General features: G+C 44.9%; 2 protein-coding genes and 1 non-coding gene across 5 annotated transcripts in view; 2 read left to right on the forward strand and 1 right to left on the reverse strand.

Moving 5' to 3' along the window:
- LOC119179266 (uncharacterized) overlaps positions 1 to 14045 on the reverse strand; it is a 71706-nt gene extending 57661 nt beyond the window's left edge. Inside the window, exon 1 of one of the 3 annotated variants that reach the window (XM_075869023.1) lies at positions 11822 to 14045. In XM_075869023.1, coding sequence (XP_075725138.1) covers positions 11822 to 12014 — 193 coding nt within the window. In that variant the 5' untranslated portion in view covers positions 12015 to 14045. Of the gene's footprint in view, positions 1 to 265; positions 610 to 11821 lie in introns of those variants that run through there. The other 2 variants (XM_037430335.2, XM_075869022.1) reach the window with 2 other exon arrangements.
- Positions 1 to 14064, forward strand: part of dare (NADPH:adrenodoxin oxidoreductase, mitochondrial) — a 77372-nt gene that overhangs the window by 16555 nt on the left and 46753 nt on the right. The window lies entirely within an intron of this gene.
- On the forward strand, positions 933 to 1096 carry LOC119180451 (U1 spliceosomal RNA). Its single transcript, XR_005111041.1, has one exon. It is a non-coding gene; the product is annotated as a U1 spliceosomal RNA (small nuclear RNA).

Genomic DNA, 14064 nt, shown 5'->3' on the forward strand with positions numbered 1-14064 from the left:
TCTTTCAGCTTTTACGCCTCATTTACACTAGGAAAACTTTTCTAGCCACTAAGACTCTAGCCAACCTAGCCAGACTACAGTGGACTACACTTCTAGTACACTCTCGCCAAACAGAACCTAGCCGGTGAGATACCGAAAGGTATCGATCGTGGTCGCGATCGAAAGCGGACCTTACGCGGCTGTGAACTCACCATAACGCGCCGGATCTCACGTTACTTCGCACTTGTTGTTTTCGAATCATGCAGAGCGAAAGTGGCGAACGCACCTTTGAAATTCCATTCGATTGTGACACCCTCGAACGCGGAGTTGCACGCTGCCAAGGAGGTTATACTAAAACCTCCTTGCACGCTGCGAACGCTGTCGCCTGCGAACCGCTTGGCGACAGCGCGGCTGCGGTGTCATCAAGTGCGGTAATCACACCTTGGCCACTCTGCCAGCCACGACACTGTGATCAAGGACTACAGTCATTCTGTACTGAGGTTGGTGAGGAACGGAGGAAGGAAAACCTTTTTCCTTCCTCCGTGTTGGTGAGGTCACAAATGCCGATCGAGCAGGACAGCGTAGGCAGCCGCTACGACAGGGACTTTAGATACGACTGCTGCAGTGTACGACATGAGGGCGAGTTCGTACATCTAGCAAACAGACTGGTAACTGGCTCCACCACCAGTGAACGAGCCAAAGCTTGGCACGGTTGTCGTGTCGCAAACAGTATGTGTTGAGCACACTCATTGAGGCTTGTCACTTTCATTTATCAAATTTAGACGCTAGCCAATAAAAGAAACGACGAGAGAGTTCCAGAGCATCTGTATATGTGCTACTGCAGTCACAAAACCACATGAAATAGCGTAGTTTTTCATTCACATATCGTTCATAACCAGAGCAATCTTGCAGGCCCCTTGTGTTGAGTAGTCTGTTCGAGACCGGCGAAAAGCATACTTACCTGGTGCCGGGATTACCGTGATCAGCCAGGCGGTGTCCCCAGGGAGAGGCGCGGGCATTGCACTGCGCTCGTGCTGACCCCTGCCACTACCCCAAACTGGGGCAGATGGGGCATGCAATTTTTGGTAGTGGGGGACTGCGTTCGCGCTATCCCCCTACAATACAATCGAAAATCAGATTCCCGAAGCGACTTAGCTGTCGCGAGGTGCGTGCACATTATAGCGCTTATTTGCATCAATGGAATGGTTATGCTGCGAGTTGTGTGTGCTTAAATATGCTGCCCGCCTGGCAGCATACTAAAGCAGGGATTGTGTGTCGTCCGCGGTACATTACTCGAGTGCGTGAGCAACGTTGGCCGTCTTAAACGAACGGCGCGCCGTGTATCAGTATACGTCGGGCTCGTGTCGCCGAAGCACGGAATATCTCCGTACCTGCACGCACCTAGTCAGCCGAGAGACAATAAACATTAATTAATTTGAATTTCGGTCATTAGTTCATATTGTGAGTGGGGCCCTGCAGGCGGCGGCTCGCCGGGCGAGGTCCAGTGTACCGGTACGTGCGAGTCACGCTTAATTCGCTCCAGCTGCGGCGATAAAGCAGCCTTCTGGGCGTATATAGCTGTGGCATATTCGACGTACCCCAATTGTCCAGCCTTGGCACGTTTATTCTTTATATGTACACGAGTCCGAACCATATGTCTTGTGTGTTGACACAGCTAGGGGAAGTGTAGCGTCCCCGTCGTCACATGTGGTCGACGCGGCACGACCAGCTGTGCAGAGCTAGACTCCCCAAGATCGGACACGATCAGAAAAATGGAAGCGCATCGCCTGCTGCTACTCTATTCAGTTTCTCCCGAAAAACGGGTCGTTGTGCACAGTCGAGGTACGCACAGCTGCGGAGATATTCCGTGTTTCGGCGACACAAGTCCGACGTATATTGAAACGCGGCTCAAACTCACTTCCCCGTAAGCGTGTACTCATTCATACGCGTCGTCCTAATGCTCAGACACGATCTCTTAGTTGCGCAGCAGTGAACACGTCCCGACCTCTGCAACGCGCCTTTTACGTTTATTACGTTAAATTAAAACGACCAACGTCGCTGACACACTCGCAAAATGCACTGCGGACGACACAAGACCCTCACGGAGAAGTCACAAACACAGGGGCAAATTTCTCCGGCAAACCTGGCGGCAGTCTGGCCACAACCACATCAAAGTCTGGCAACAGCTTAGGCAACGCGAAACAGAACGTTGGTCAGATTGGTCAGCCGCGATTGAGACTTTCCATTAAAATCGGGCTCAAACGCGATCGAATTCGAATCGTGTGGCAACCACGCATAACGTAGGCGCTTGGCTGTCTATTCAACGAATTCTTATGGCAAGCGCTTTTGCTGACCGGCGCATCTTTCACAGTACACAAACTGATGTTGACACTGCACGGTGACATGAATTCCTTCCATGTCGCGTTGATGTCGTATCTGGCAATTACGTGTTTCCTTCGCGACAGGAGAATCATCATCAAGATAGCTTTTGTAGCACTTTTGCAACCATTTGTAAACTGCTGTAATAATGTCAAAGGCCTCACAGAACGGTTTTTCCTAATGAATGGTCTAAGTACTACATATATAAGTTAAAGAAAGATTTGCCCTCTTATTGAGCAAAAGTGATCTCTTGCATGCACTTTGCAATCTTCGAAGTAATTCCTCTCTACACAACAACCAATACTTCCCTAATGATATCTATGTGTGTACACCTGTCTGTCTGCCAGACAAAACATAATGTGCACCATGGAAAACTTATGTTTGAACTGCATAAAAGTGATTTCATCTCATTCGATTGATTGATATGTGGGGTTTAACATCCCAAAACCACCATATGATTATGAGAGACGCCGTAGTGGAGGGCTCCGGAAATTTCGACCACCTGGGGTTCTTTAACATGCACCCATATCTGAGCACACGGACCTACAACATTTTCGCCTCCATCAGAAATGCAGCCGGGATTCGATCTCGCGACCTGCGGGTCAGCAGCCGAGTATCTTAGCCACTAGACCACCGCGACGGGGCGATTTCATCTCATTCATGGTAGTAGCTATGCTAATTCACCACTCATCCTCTGGAAAGAAATTGTCTCACAAACTGCTATTGAAGCTAAGCAGTCCAATACACAAATTGCAGCAGTGTATTTTACACACACTCGTTTAATGTGTGGACATTCAGAGTAGTCAACGATGATCCACGTACAGCGGACTTTCCGTAAATGGAAATCTGTTAAACAGAACTGCTGCTTAAGAGGAACAATTACGTCCAGCACGATTGTTTGCATACTTGAATTCTCCGCCCTTACTCATCTCACAGTAACTCCTCTTAAATAGAACACATTTCACTGGTTCCTTCAGGCTCCGTTTAACAAGAGTCTACTAGTATACGAATATTCGAAAGAAGCACTGCCACGTACAATTCCCATCCTCAACATGAGAAATTGAGCATACTGACACCGAGATTCAGTTTTTGCAACGATGAGCACCGACAGTTGCTGGCTTTGCGGTTGCCCTCAGAGAGCTTTTAAATTATTCTAAATTTCTGTCAGCACAGTGTGAGTAAGCGTAACCCTTTTCAAACTAATCTTGAAGCTTTTGGCGCCTGCTGTGTTTCCTGATGGCCTTAAAGCAGGGAAAATTATCCCCATTTTGAAGAAAGGTGATCGCGAATGCTGTAACAACTGTCGCTCGATTTGCATTTTACCTTTCTTTAGTAAAGTCATTGAAAAACTAATTTGCAACCGTTTAATGAAATACCTATCTAAATGCAACATATTATCTGATCACCAATTTGGCTTTCGTCCAGGTCTTTCGACTGAATTCAGTTGCACTAATAACTTTCACTAACAGGATTAAATTGACAATTGATGAAGGTCTTTTTTTTTGGAGCGGTGTTTCTTGATTTTACAAAAGCTTTCGATATAATTAACCACGCCATCCTATTTCATAAGCTTGACTGTTAAGGCATATCTGGACCACCCCTTCAGCTCATCAAAAACTATCTTGGTGATCGGACGCAGGTTGTTCAGATAAACCAGAGTTTTTCATCTCCAAAAACCACTAACATTGGCGTTCCTCAAGGGTCAATCCTGGAACCCCTCCTGTTTTTGTTATTTATAAATGACTTACCACTTCGTCTGAATCACACTAACGCTCTTCTCTACGCTGATGACACTACTATTTTTACCGCACACAAGGATCCACTCATGCTACAACAATCACTAAACGTCGACTTAAATAGCGTTCATTCATGGTGTGTATCGAATCTGTTACTCATCAATCTATCAAAGACTAATTTCATGGTAATCCATTCCCTGCAGTTGTTTCCAAGCATCGCTTCATTAGCAGTGACACTTGATGGACACTTCATTCAGCATTTTCATCAACAAAATTTCTTGGTGTGGTATTAGATAAACATTTGAAATTCAGCTAGCATGCGCAGACCTTAACTCAAAAGGTGTCTTTCGGTATTCACGTGACCATCAAAACACGACCTTATTTCTCCACTGAAATCCTTTTATCATTATATTACGCATTCATTCATGATCACATGTCATACTGCGTATCATCATGAGGAAATACATATTGGTCACATGTAAATCATCTAGAACGATTGCAGAAGCAAGCTTTGAGACTCATTATTTTCAAACCATTTTCATCACCATCAGCCCCCATTTTTAGCAACATGAACATTTTACCTCTGCATAAACTCTTCAGCTACAAAATTCTAATGATCATGTTTCGTATCCTTAATAATGAATTATACATTTCCAGTTTCTCGGGAGTTACTCTTGTAAATACTAACAACACGAGGTTTTCAGGTAACCGTAATCTACTTCTACTTGAAGTACGTACCAACTATGGTCAAATGACGGCAGGATTTTCATGCATAACACTGTGGAACATGCTGCCTGTTGATCTCAAATCATGCTCTATGTACTCCTTTAGTAAGCGCTTGAAGGTCTTATTGTTAAAAGACATATGACTTGAATGTTTTTTTTTTTTTTTGGTTTCTTTGTTTCAGGCAAATTGTCACTATTGCTCATATGGCCCTACGTTTTTGCACCATTTTCTTTTAAATATTGCTGTGATTTCGTCGCTGTTTGCTGACTAAAAAGCTAATCCTCTTCTTACTTTTTGTTAGGAGGTCCCCCTGACAGTTTTTACTTTGGCACCTTCGATTGTTCATTCGCCATGCAAAAAATGTATTCATAAAAAATGTATCTATTTTTGAATAAACAACAACAACAACAACATCTTGTTTCTGCATGAGAATGAACAGCGCCAAGGTGGCACTACCAAAATTATAGTGTGGTTAAAGACCAGCAGGTCACGAAGCTGTTGAAACAACATTCAGTACACCATCTGTCAAACAAAACAATGCGATTCCCTGTCACCATTCCACACACTAATTTTCAGTAACAGAACTGGCAGACAAATTGGGTGCAATCAATGCCAAACAACCTCATCAGGTAAATCCTAGCACACGTATCTTACAAGTTACAGCCAAACTAAACATTTCCTATATCCCTGCCATAATACAGATAAGAAGCACACATAGCTACCCCTTACAAAGGTCACATTGAATATAAATGGCATAAAGAGAGCCCAGCCACTGAAAAAGTATCTGTGTTGTCTTTTTCGTTCACCATCAACCTATTTACATACGCTGCAAGACAAAATGCCTCCACAATGGCATAGAGTTTCTTACAACATTTACTAGAGGGAACCTGGCGCTACGATCGTTCACCCACGGGAATGATGGGTAGTACACAGATTTGCCTCGTCTTCATGCTTACGGGCTTTTCAAATGCACTTGTGGCTTTGTTTATGGTTGTGTTTTGGTTTTCTTTCGAATAAAAGAATGGACCGTTATGACCTTTGTGAGCCAATTCCAAGTGGTGAGCCTCAAAAGGTCAAGGTGGTGGAGCGCAACTGCTTAACCTTTACTGAACTTCGTCTTGCGGCAAAGCAGATTCAAGCTCGATGCAGCCGACAGAATGAAGATTACACAGATCAGTGTACTACCCATCATTCCCACGCTGGCTTAAGCGCCCTGCATTGTAGCTCCCATAGACACTAGCACCAGAGTTCCCCCTAGTAAATTTATAGGTAACTATTCACTATTGATCTGTTAACAATGCCTTGCATTAGCTGGTGCCCTGTCTTGCTCTACGATTTCCTATCCTTGCATAACACTCAATTAGTCAACTACCATACTCAACTGCGTTTCTGTTGTCTTGGAAATCGCAGTGAAGTAGCAAACTGGGCTAGTTGGAACATACTCATGCGAATTGGCACACGAAAAAAACAAAACAAAAACACAAGAAAGTGCACGGCACAAGCGCTGTCTAACAGCTGAAAGTTTAATGAAAAATGTGTCACATATATAACATGAAGGCATAAAAAAAAAAACATTTGGCACCCCCTACCAAGCACGTAATCAATTATGCTGTACAAACACAATCTCAGCATCTGTGAGAGCGATTGAAAGTTGGCTCACACACCTGTCTCCTGCTTTTACGATTTCATACGCTTCAGCAATTTCACACGTGCACTGGTTTCTATACCCCACCAACGCAGTGGTTCTGTTAAACTCAGCTGCGCAGCCGCAATGCCGGAAATGGAGAATGCGTAGAAGGTGTACCTTTCGGAGAGCTATAGACGGACATTGAGGCAACATCCCGTCTGCCCAATGCACATGCACCTGCATGACAAAGGGGTTGATACACCACCCCGCTCGCACAGTCAGCCAAACGCTTAGAGTGCTTTGTAGAGCAACCTTCAGCACTGACAGTGGCCTGCCTCTTCTGCACTCTTTTGTCAACTCCAGAGCACATGCTCTCTATCTTCTTGCCAGCATGAAAGACAACGTTTATGTCATAATGACTGGCCAACTTCTTTAAATGGTCCGACACAATGTACAGGTATGGAATGACAACGAACTTTTTTCGCCGATCCATGGGAATGCGTATCTACGGCTTGGTGGCAGTGTCAAAGTTTTTTTTTTTAATGCCTTCATTTTATATATGTCAGGTTTGTCTCCTTTCAACCTTTAGTTGTTAGACAGTGCTTGTCTTGTGCATTTTCTTGTGTTTTTTGTCTTTCTTCGTGTGCTGATTGTGATGAGTCTTGGAAACCACTCTATAAATACAACCAAACAGTTGTCATCTGCTTCTCACATTACGCACGCTCTTCATCTACGATTCTTTCTATTCATGTTCACCAGTACATTGGCCACCAACCTAGGCAAGTTTGACACCCCCGTCAATGTGCCAGACCAAAATAAAAGCTATTTCTCTCTCTCTGCAAACTTCTGCACATTCCTCTGTAAGTTAACAGTAAGAATAAGCATAATCAGAGTAGTCAACTAAGAAATCTTTGTACTAGCATGTCAGAAAAAAAAGTTGTGTTAACATGAACCCTAGGGCAACAATATTTTTGCTTTATATACAGGCTTTTATGTCGAATTCAACTATGCAATTAGTTTTACAGTCAGTTGCACAGTTCTCATTTTGTGCCATGACAATGTTAAAAGTAGAGTTTGTTTTGGACTAAATTTTTGTGCCACTAAACCTTTTTGTTTTGAGCCATTAATAGCTCACACTCGCATTGCTTTGCTTTAACTGTAGAATGCAAATAAGTATCAAGAAAGCGCTTAGACAATTTAGTGGGCAAAAAAAATTTTAATGTGTGAATTCTTAAAATCCTCAGCCATACTTACTTTAGGTTTGTAATAATTATACAAGTGATAAGTTCAGCGATGGAAGCGACAATGTGATTTTTTGGAGCATATTCTGGAGCAGAAAAAAATGGTGCTTTGAAGTAGCCATAAGCGTTCTTGATGAAGAAAAAAATGCAAGTTTGAAGTGAAACAAATGTCAAAATATTCCAAATGACTCCTGGAGTTAAAGCCTCATCTAAGCTTCTTGAATACTTATCAAACTTAATCCACATATAATTATCACTTGATATAACAAAATAAATGCACGAATGGCCACTGAACACTAAGTAAGACGAGCTACCTAATATTTGAAATGCCAATACTTGTGGCAGATATAATACAAAAGCGATAAATCTGAGCACCAAATTACAAAGGCAGTCATTGCCACATGTAAAGGCCAAACCTCATCAGCGCGAAAATGCACGCGACAGCGACAAGCGACGTAGATCGGCTTCGCGCAACAGTCGCTAGCGCAGGCAAACCTCACTCACGCGACGGCTTTGGCGAGCGAATTCCACTGTTGCTGGCATGAGGCCGTCTACTCGCACCAAGAAAACCGCGTAGCGAGCGGTATGCAATTTAAAAATAAGATATATTGTGTAATAAAATGGAAAGTGTTTATTATTGCCTTGCAGCACTTTTTTATATGCACATGCGTAATAAGCATTGCGTTATTTCTTGTTGCGCATACGTGACTCGGGCAGGGTCACGTGCACCTATGTAGTCTTTGTCTTTTCCGGTATTTCGCTATTGGCTGCTTGAGCCCAGCACTTCCGGGCGATGAACGACGGTTTCCAAATCTGGAGAACCGAGCGATCGCGCGAAAACGAGCACGCGACACCTCGCGCGAACGCCCTGTTTCGTCGCTGTCGCGTGCATTTTCGCGCTTATGAGGTTTGGCCCTAACTGGTGCCGAAGGAGCAGTTTATAATCGGTACGAGTACCATATGTAATTTTTCACATTTCAACAAACAGCCAGCCTTGAAAAATTCCAAGTAAAATAGGCGAAATGAACTATACGCTTGAAATGCCAGATCTTGGGCCATAAATGAGCTCGAAACCGATAAAGTGGTAGTCACACATCGAATAGTGATCATTATGGTGCGGAAGTAGTCTTAGCACATGTAGCACTGTCCACGTGCTAGTACAGGGCCTGTTTTAGGGGCGAAGCTCCTTAGGGCGTGGGCTGTGCGTCCCTTGTAGCCTGTATGTAGCCACCTCTAGTTTAGTTCTTGCAGTGTTCACTAGATGGCGGTACCGTCCCCTGTATGTACCGTTCCCTATTTCACAACAAGAGTGGGAAAGGGCTGAGAAAAGGGTTCCTTGTAGTACATCAAAAGGCCCAGATGGCATTCCAATTAGGCTGATAAAGACATTAGGTCCGAAGTCTAAGCAGGCTTTGAGAGAGGCAGTGAGCACAATAATAATCGATGGTGAAGTTCCCGACGGATGGAAACTTAGCAGGATGAGCATGATCTATAAAGGAAAGGGGGACAAAGCTGACATAAACAACTACCGTCCTATAACAGTGACATCAGTGGTCTACAGGCTGGCGATGCAGATTATAAAGGAAAGACTGCAGGCGTGGATAGAGGATGAGGGGGTGCTGGGGGAACTGCAGAATGGGTTTCGGAAACACAGGAGATTGGAAGACAATCTGTTCTCACTGACGCAGTGCATCGAAATAGCAGAAAAGGAACACAGGCCCCTGTGGCTAGCATTCTTGGATATCAAGGGAGCGTACAATAGCGTGGTTCAAGAGGAACTGTGGGGAATACTGGACACACTGGCGTGGAACATGTAGTCACTAATCTTTTAAAGGGTATCTATAAAGGTAACAAGGTAGTTATAAAGTGGGAAAAACAGATATCTAAGCCTGCAGAGGTAAAACGGGGGCTTAGGCAGGGGTGCCCCCTGTCACCTATATTATTCATGATGTACCTACAAAGATTAGAGGCAAAATTACAGGAAAGTGGACTTGGCTTCAACCTCTCTTTAGTCAAACAAGGAAAACTTATTGATCAGGCACTACCAGCATTAATATACGCAGATGATATAGTGCTGATGGCCAACAACAAGGAATATTTGCAGAGATTGATGGACATCTGCGGTAATGAGGGAGATAGGTTAGATTTTAGATTCAGTAAGGAAAAATCAGCAGTCATGATTTTCAATGACAACGAAGGTAGTGAGCTTAGAATACAGGAGGTCACGCTAGAGATAACAGATAAATACAAATATCTGGGCGTATGGATAAGCAATGGGACCGAGTATCTGAGGGAACAAGAAATATACGTGACGACTAAAGGTAACAGGAATGCAGCAGTCATGAAAAATAGGGCACTGTGGAATTACAATAGGTATGATGTTGTGAGAGGAATATGGAAAGGAGTCATGGTTCCTGGGCTGACGTTCGGCAATGCGGTCTTGTGCATGAGATCAGAAGCTCAAGCAAGATTAGAAATTAAGCAACGTGGAATAGGTAGGCTTGCTTTAGGAGCTCACGGGAATACACCAAATCGGGAGTACAAGGTGATATGGGATGGACATCATTTGAGGGCAGGGAAGCTAGCAGCAAGATAAAATTTGAGAAGCGATTGAGAGAAATGGGGGAAGAACGTTGGGCTAGGAAGGTTTTCAGCTACTTGTACATGAAGAATGTCGATACAAAATAGAGGAAGCGAACCAGGAAGTTGACTGGTAAATACTTAGAAAACAGCAGGTGGCCAAACCAAAAAGAACTATCGGTTAAGAAGAAAGTGAAGGAAACAGAGACTGACATGTGGAGAATGGGCATGATTAAGAAGTCCGCACTAGAGATCTATCGAACGTTTAAGCAGGAAATTGCCAAGGAAAGGATCTATGATAATACTCGGGGTAGTTCTCTACTGTTTGAGGCCAGAACGGGAGTACTGCGAACCAAGACATATCGGGCCAAATATGAAGGGGTAGACACAGTATGCAGTGCGTGTGGAGAGGAAGAAGAAACTGCCGAACACTTGATAATGTTCTGTAAAGGGCTTCACCCTATAGTTCAGGATGATGGCGCAGAGTTTTTCAAAGCACTGGGGTTTAGGGACCGGGAGGGCAAAATAAACTTTAAGCGGGTAGACTTAACTAGAAGGAGGTTATCTGATTGGTGGCTAAAGTCAAGGCACGAGTGAAAATTAAACTTGCAAAGTACGAATTGCACTGCAAAGTACGAATCCTCAAACTCTTTTTTTAAGGAAAAAAAATCAATACAGTTTTTGGTTCATTAGGTATTTAAGGCTTGGTGGCGCTAGCCACCGCCCGATATAAAGGGTACAGCCATATCCATCCATCCATCCATCCATGTAGCCACCTCTAGTTTAGTTCTTGCAGTGTTCACTAGATGGCGGTACCGTCTCCTGTATGTAGCCACCTCTCGTTTAGTTCTTGTAGTGTTTACTAGATGGTGGTACTTGTAGCTGATGATGAAAAGATGCAAGATGTTATAAACTAGAAAGCGATACTTGTAGTTGATGAAAGACGCGAGACCTTATACAGGAACCGCTCTCCCTTCATTTCACAGACCATAAAGCCGTCATAATGAAGGGACATCGCAAGCCATCCATCGTCTATTTGTTCAGGCTCTCGCTGGATGGCCACGCCCCCTGACAAAATGTCACTTTTCAGTTTCCCAGCACTATTTCAGAACAGTATTGAGCAGCATTTCTCTTTTGAAGCACCACTTCCATCCCTGCAAGTTTTAGACGGGATACTTGCAGTGAGCAGTTAACAAATTCATACAATCATCAACTCTTGGCCGATCCCCCTGAGTAAATATGGGCCTTGTTAGAGGCAAGGACAACATGGTGACGACAATTTGCTAACACACGGAGAGGAAGGCTCTGCGTTAATTTCCGATCACCACAGGTTCTTGCACGCAAAAACTGAAGCACCATGCATTCGTGCGCACGTTCGCCGCCACAGAAATGCGGCTGGAAATCGCACCCGCGACCTTTGCGGGCTGCTGCGCGGGGCCGGCTCTCGAGTATCGGGTTGTACCACGTGCACTTCCAACCCGACGTGAATGTAACGCCCGAGCATGTCCCAAAACGCGTGCGACCGCAAATACGCAACTATGGAGAAAACTCACTTGAACGACAGCGCAGGCCCGGACGTCGGCGCTCGACGCATTTTCGCCTTATTTCGAAGCGCTGGCCGCTTTCTTCGCGGAGTCTTTCATTACGGCACACATCAGCGGCAACCGAGCGTTCACCGCGCAACTCGAACAGGACCGCGCACCGCTCACATAAAAATATATAACACACAACAGATGCACAGTGCATTACACCTTACGCCATGTTAGGAAGTCTGATGATGATGATATCGATACCACAGAGTACCTACCACATACCAGATATCACTTGAAACGGAACACGGATTGCTAGTATTCATGCTTTCCTAAACTAATTTTTACTTCACTTTTATGCCTCGGATAGCGCTCAGCTCAAATAGGCCCAGCGAAACGCATCTGGCTAGGCCCGCGGACAGGGCCTGCCGGCCGAATCAGCGCTGGTTCTTTTTCACCTGCTTATTTTGTGTCTCACACACAGTGAGAGATTGGCCACTACTCGTGCATCGTACCTTATCCTCTATGGTACACACGTTACATTTCGTAAATAGCATACTGTAACGCTATCTGTGCGTATCGTATCCCCAGACGGGAGGGTCCGTTAAGAGAGACAATAATCCTTGGACAATCTGCGGCGCAGTTTAGCCCATTCGTATGCGGTGAATTTGGAAGGCAGGTGTTCGAGCTCGTTTAGCACATACCCGCCTTCGGGAACATACCGAAAAACGTAGACGGCGTCGTTATCACGCTCTCGGTGTTAACAAAGCGCTGACAGCAGAAATGTCATACTCTTGTTTAGTCCTTGGACTGTCCGCTGGGTGGCGGTACCTGTATATGATAAAAAGACACGAGATGGCGGTACTTGAAGTGTTCATTAGATGGACAGACAGACAAGCAGACACATGGACGGATTGACGCACGCTTCACCCCACTCATCATTCAATCCGTGGATATGCTGGGATTTGTTTTATTGGGCCGGGCTAGGAACAGCTGCAAGGCTCTAATCAAGCTACAAATATAGATTTTCTGCCGAAACTGTTTTCCAGAACAAAGCGAAGAGTACACATCATGGGCTCTTTGATTATCGAACATTGAAATCATCCTTCTGCTTTCATCTGTGGTACTTGACTTTTGGAGGAAGAAGTCTATATATGGCAAGTTTGCTATGGCTGCAAAAAATATATTGACAGTTCCGGCTACCACCATGAGCACCCAACAGAATTTCAGTCAGGCGGGATATGGGAAGCAGGAGTGCTGCACTTCACTGATGCCATAATTATTTTATGGCTTATTTATAACAACTTGAAAGCTGTGTATACCATGCCTGGTAGGTGCCATCTGCTTACGTTTCAATTTTTTTATATGCTAACTCAAATGCTACGTTATTGGAAACAAATCTGATGCCTCCGCAACTAACCTTCAAATATCGGGCCACACGGGTTCGCAGCCTTTTAGAGTTGGGCCTTCGGTGTAGTCAGCGGTCCCAGACCGGGTTCGGCCTCCGAAATGTGGCCTGTGCACAGCTGTAGTGCGCTCTCCTCCTTCCCTCTCCACCACAGCAGCGGCATAGCAAATCACTGCAGTTATTATAGCTTTCTCGCAAAGGGTACACCGATATGGAATGTAAGTGTAACGGTGCATTATAAAGCGCGCGTTCGCTGTGCTTCCGTCATTCTCACACTGTGCAATGGAGTACAAAACGCCATGAACAACGTCAACGCTAGTTGCAGCATCACCACGACGGAGCCGAGGAGGGCTCAGTAAGCTGAAGGTAAATGTCGAGAAGTGGACCCCAAAATTCAGGCTAGGGAAGCCGAAAGTAACCATCAACATCGGCAGAAAGCTTATACGGAAGCGACACGGGCTCAGAACGCCGCAGTGCAAAGTTATCAAGTTGGCCCGAAAATCCGGGATCAGAACGTCAAGGCGCAACGGGAGCGTCGAGCGGAGGCTCCCAGTCTTGAAGCAACGAGGCAATGAGAGTCTGCGGCCACAGCAGCTCCTGTCTTCAAGATATTGCGTGCACCGACGCTGGGAACCGTGTACAATATATGAATAAAGATGCAACAACCCCGCACAAATGTCTCCTCTCTTCTCAATACATTCTCATTCTAACTTTCGTTGCAGTGTGTTGCCAAGTGAAACGAAATGGAAACTCGATGCACACCTCCCGCTGTTGATGGCACTTCTTAGCTACAGATGCTGCAGGATTACATGGTCAACAGTGACGTATCCAATATTAGTACAGATTATGAGCAAGTATT

This window comes from Rhipicephalus microplus, chromosome 7 (assembly GCF_043290135.1).
Source record: "Rhipicephalus microplus isolate Deutch F79 chromosome 7, USDA_Rmic, whole genome shotgun sequence".
Lineage (NCBI taxonomy): Eukaryota > Metazoa > Arthropoda > Arachnida > Ixodida > Ixodidae > Rhipicephalus > Rhipicephalus microplus.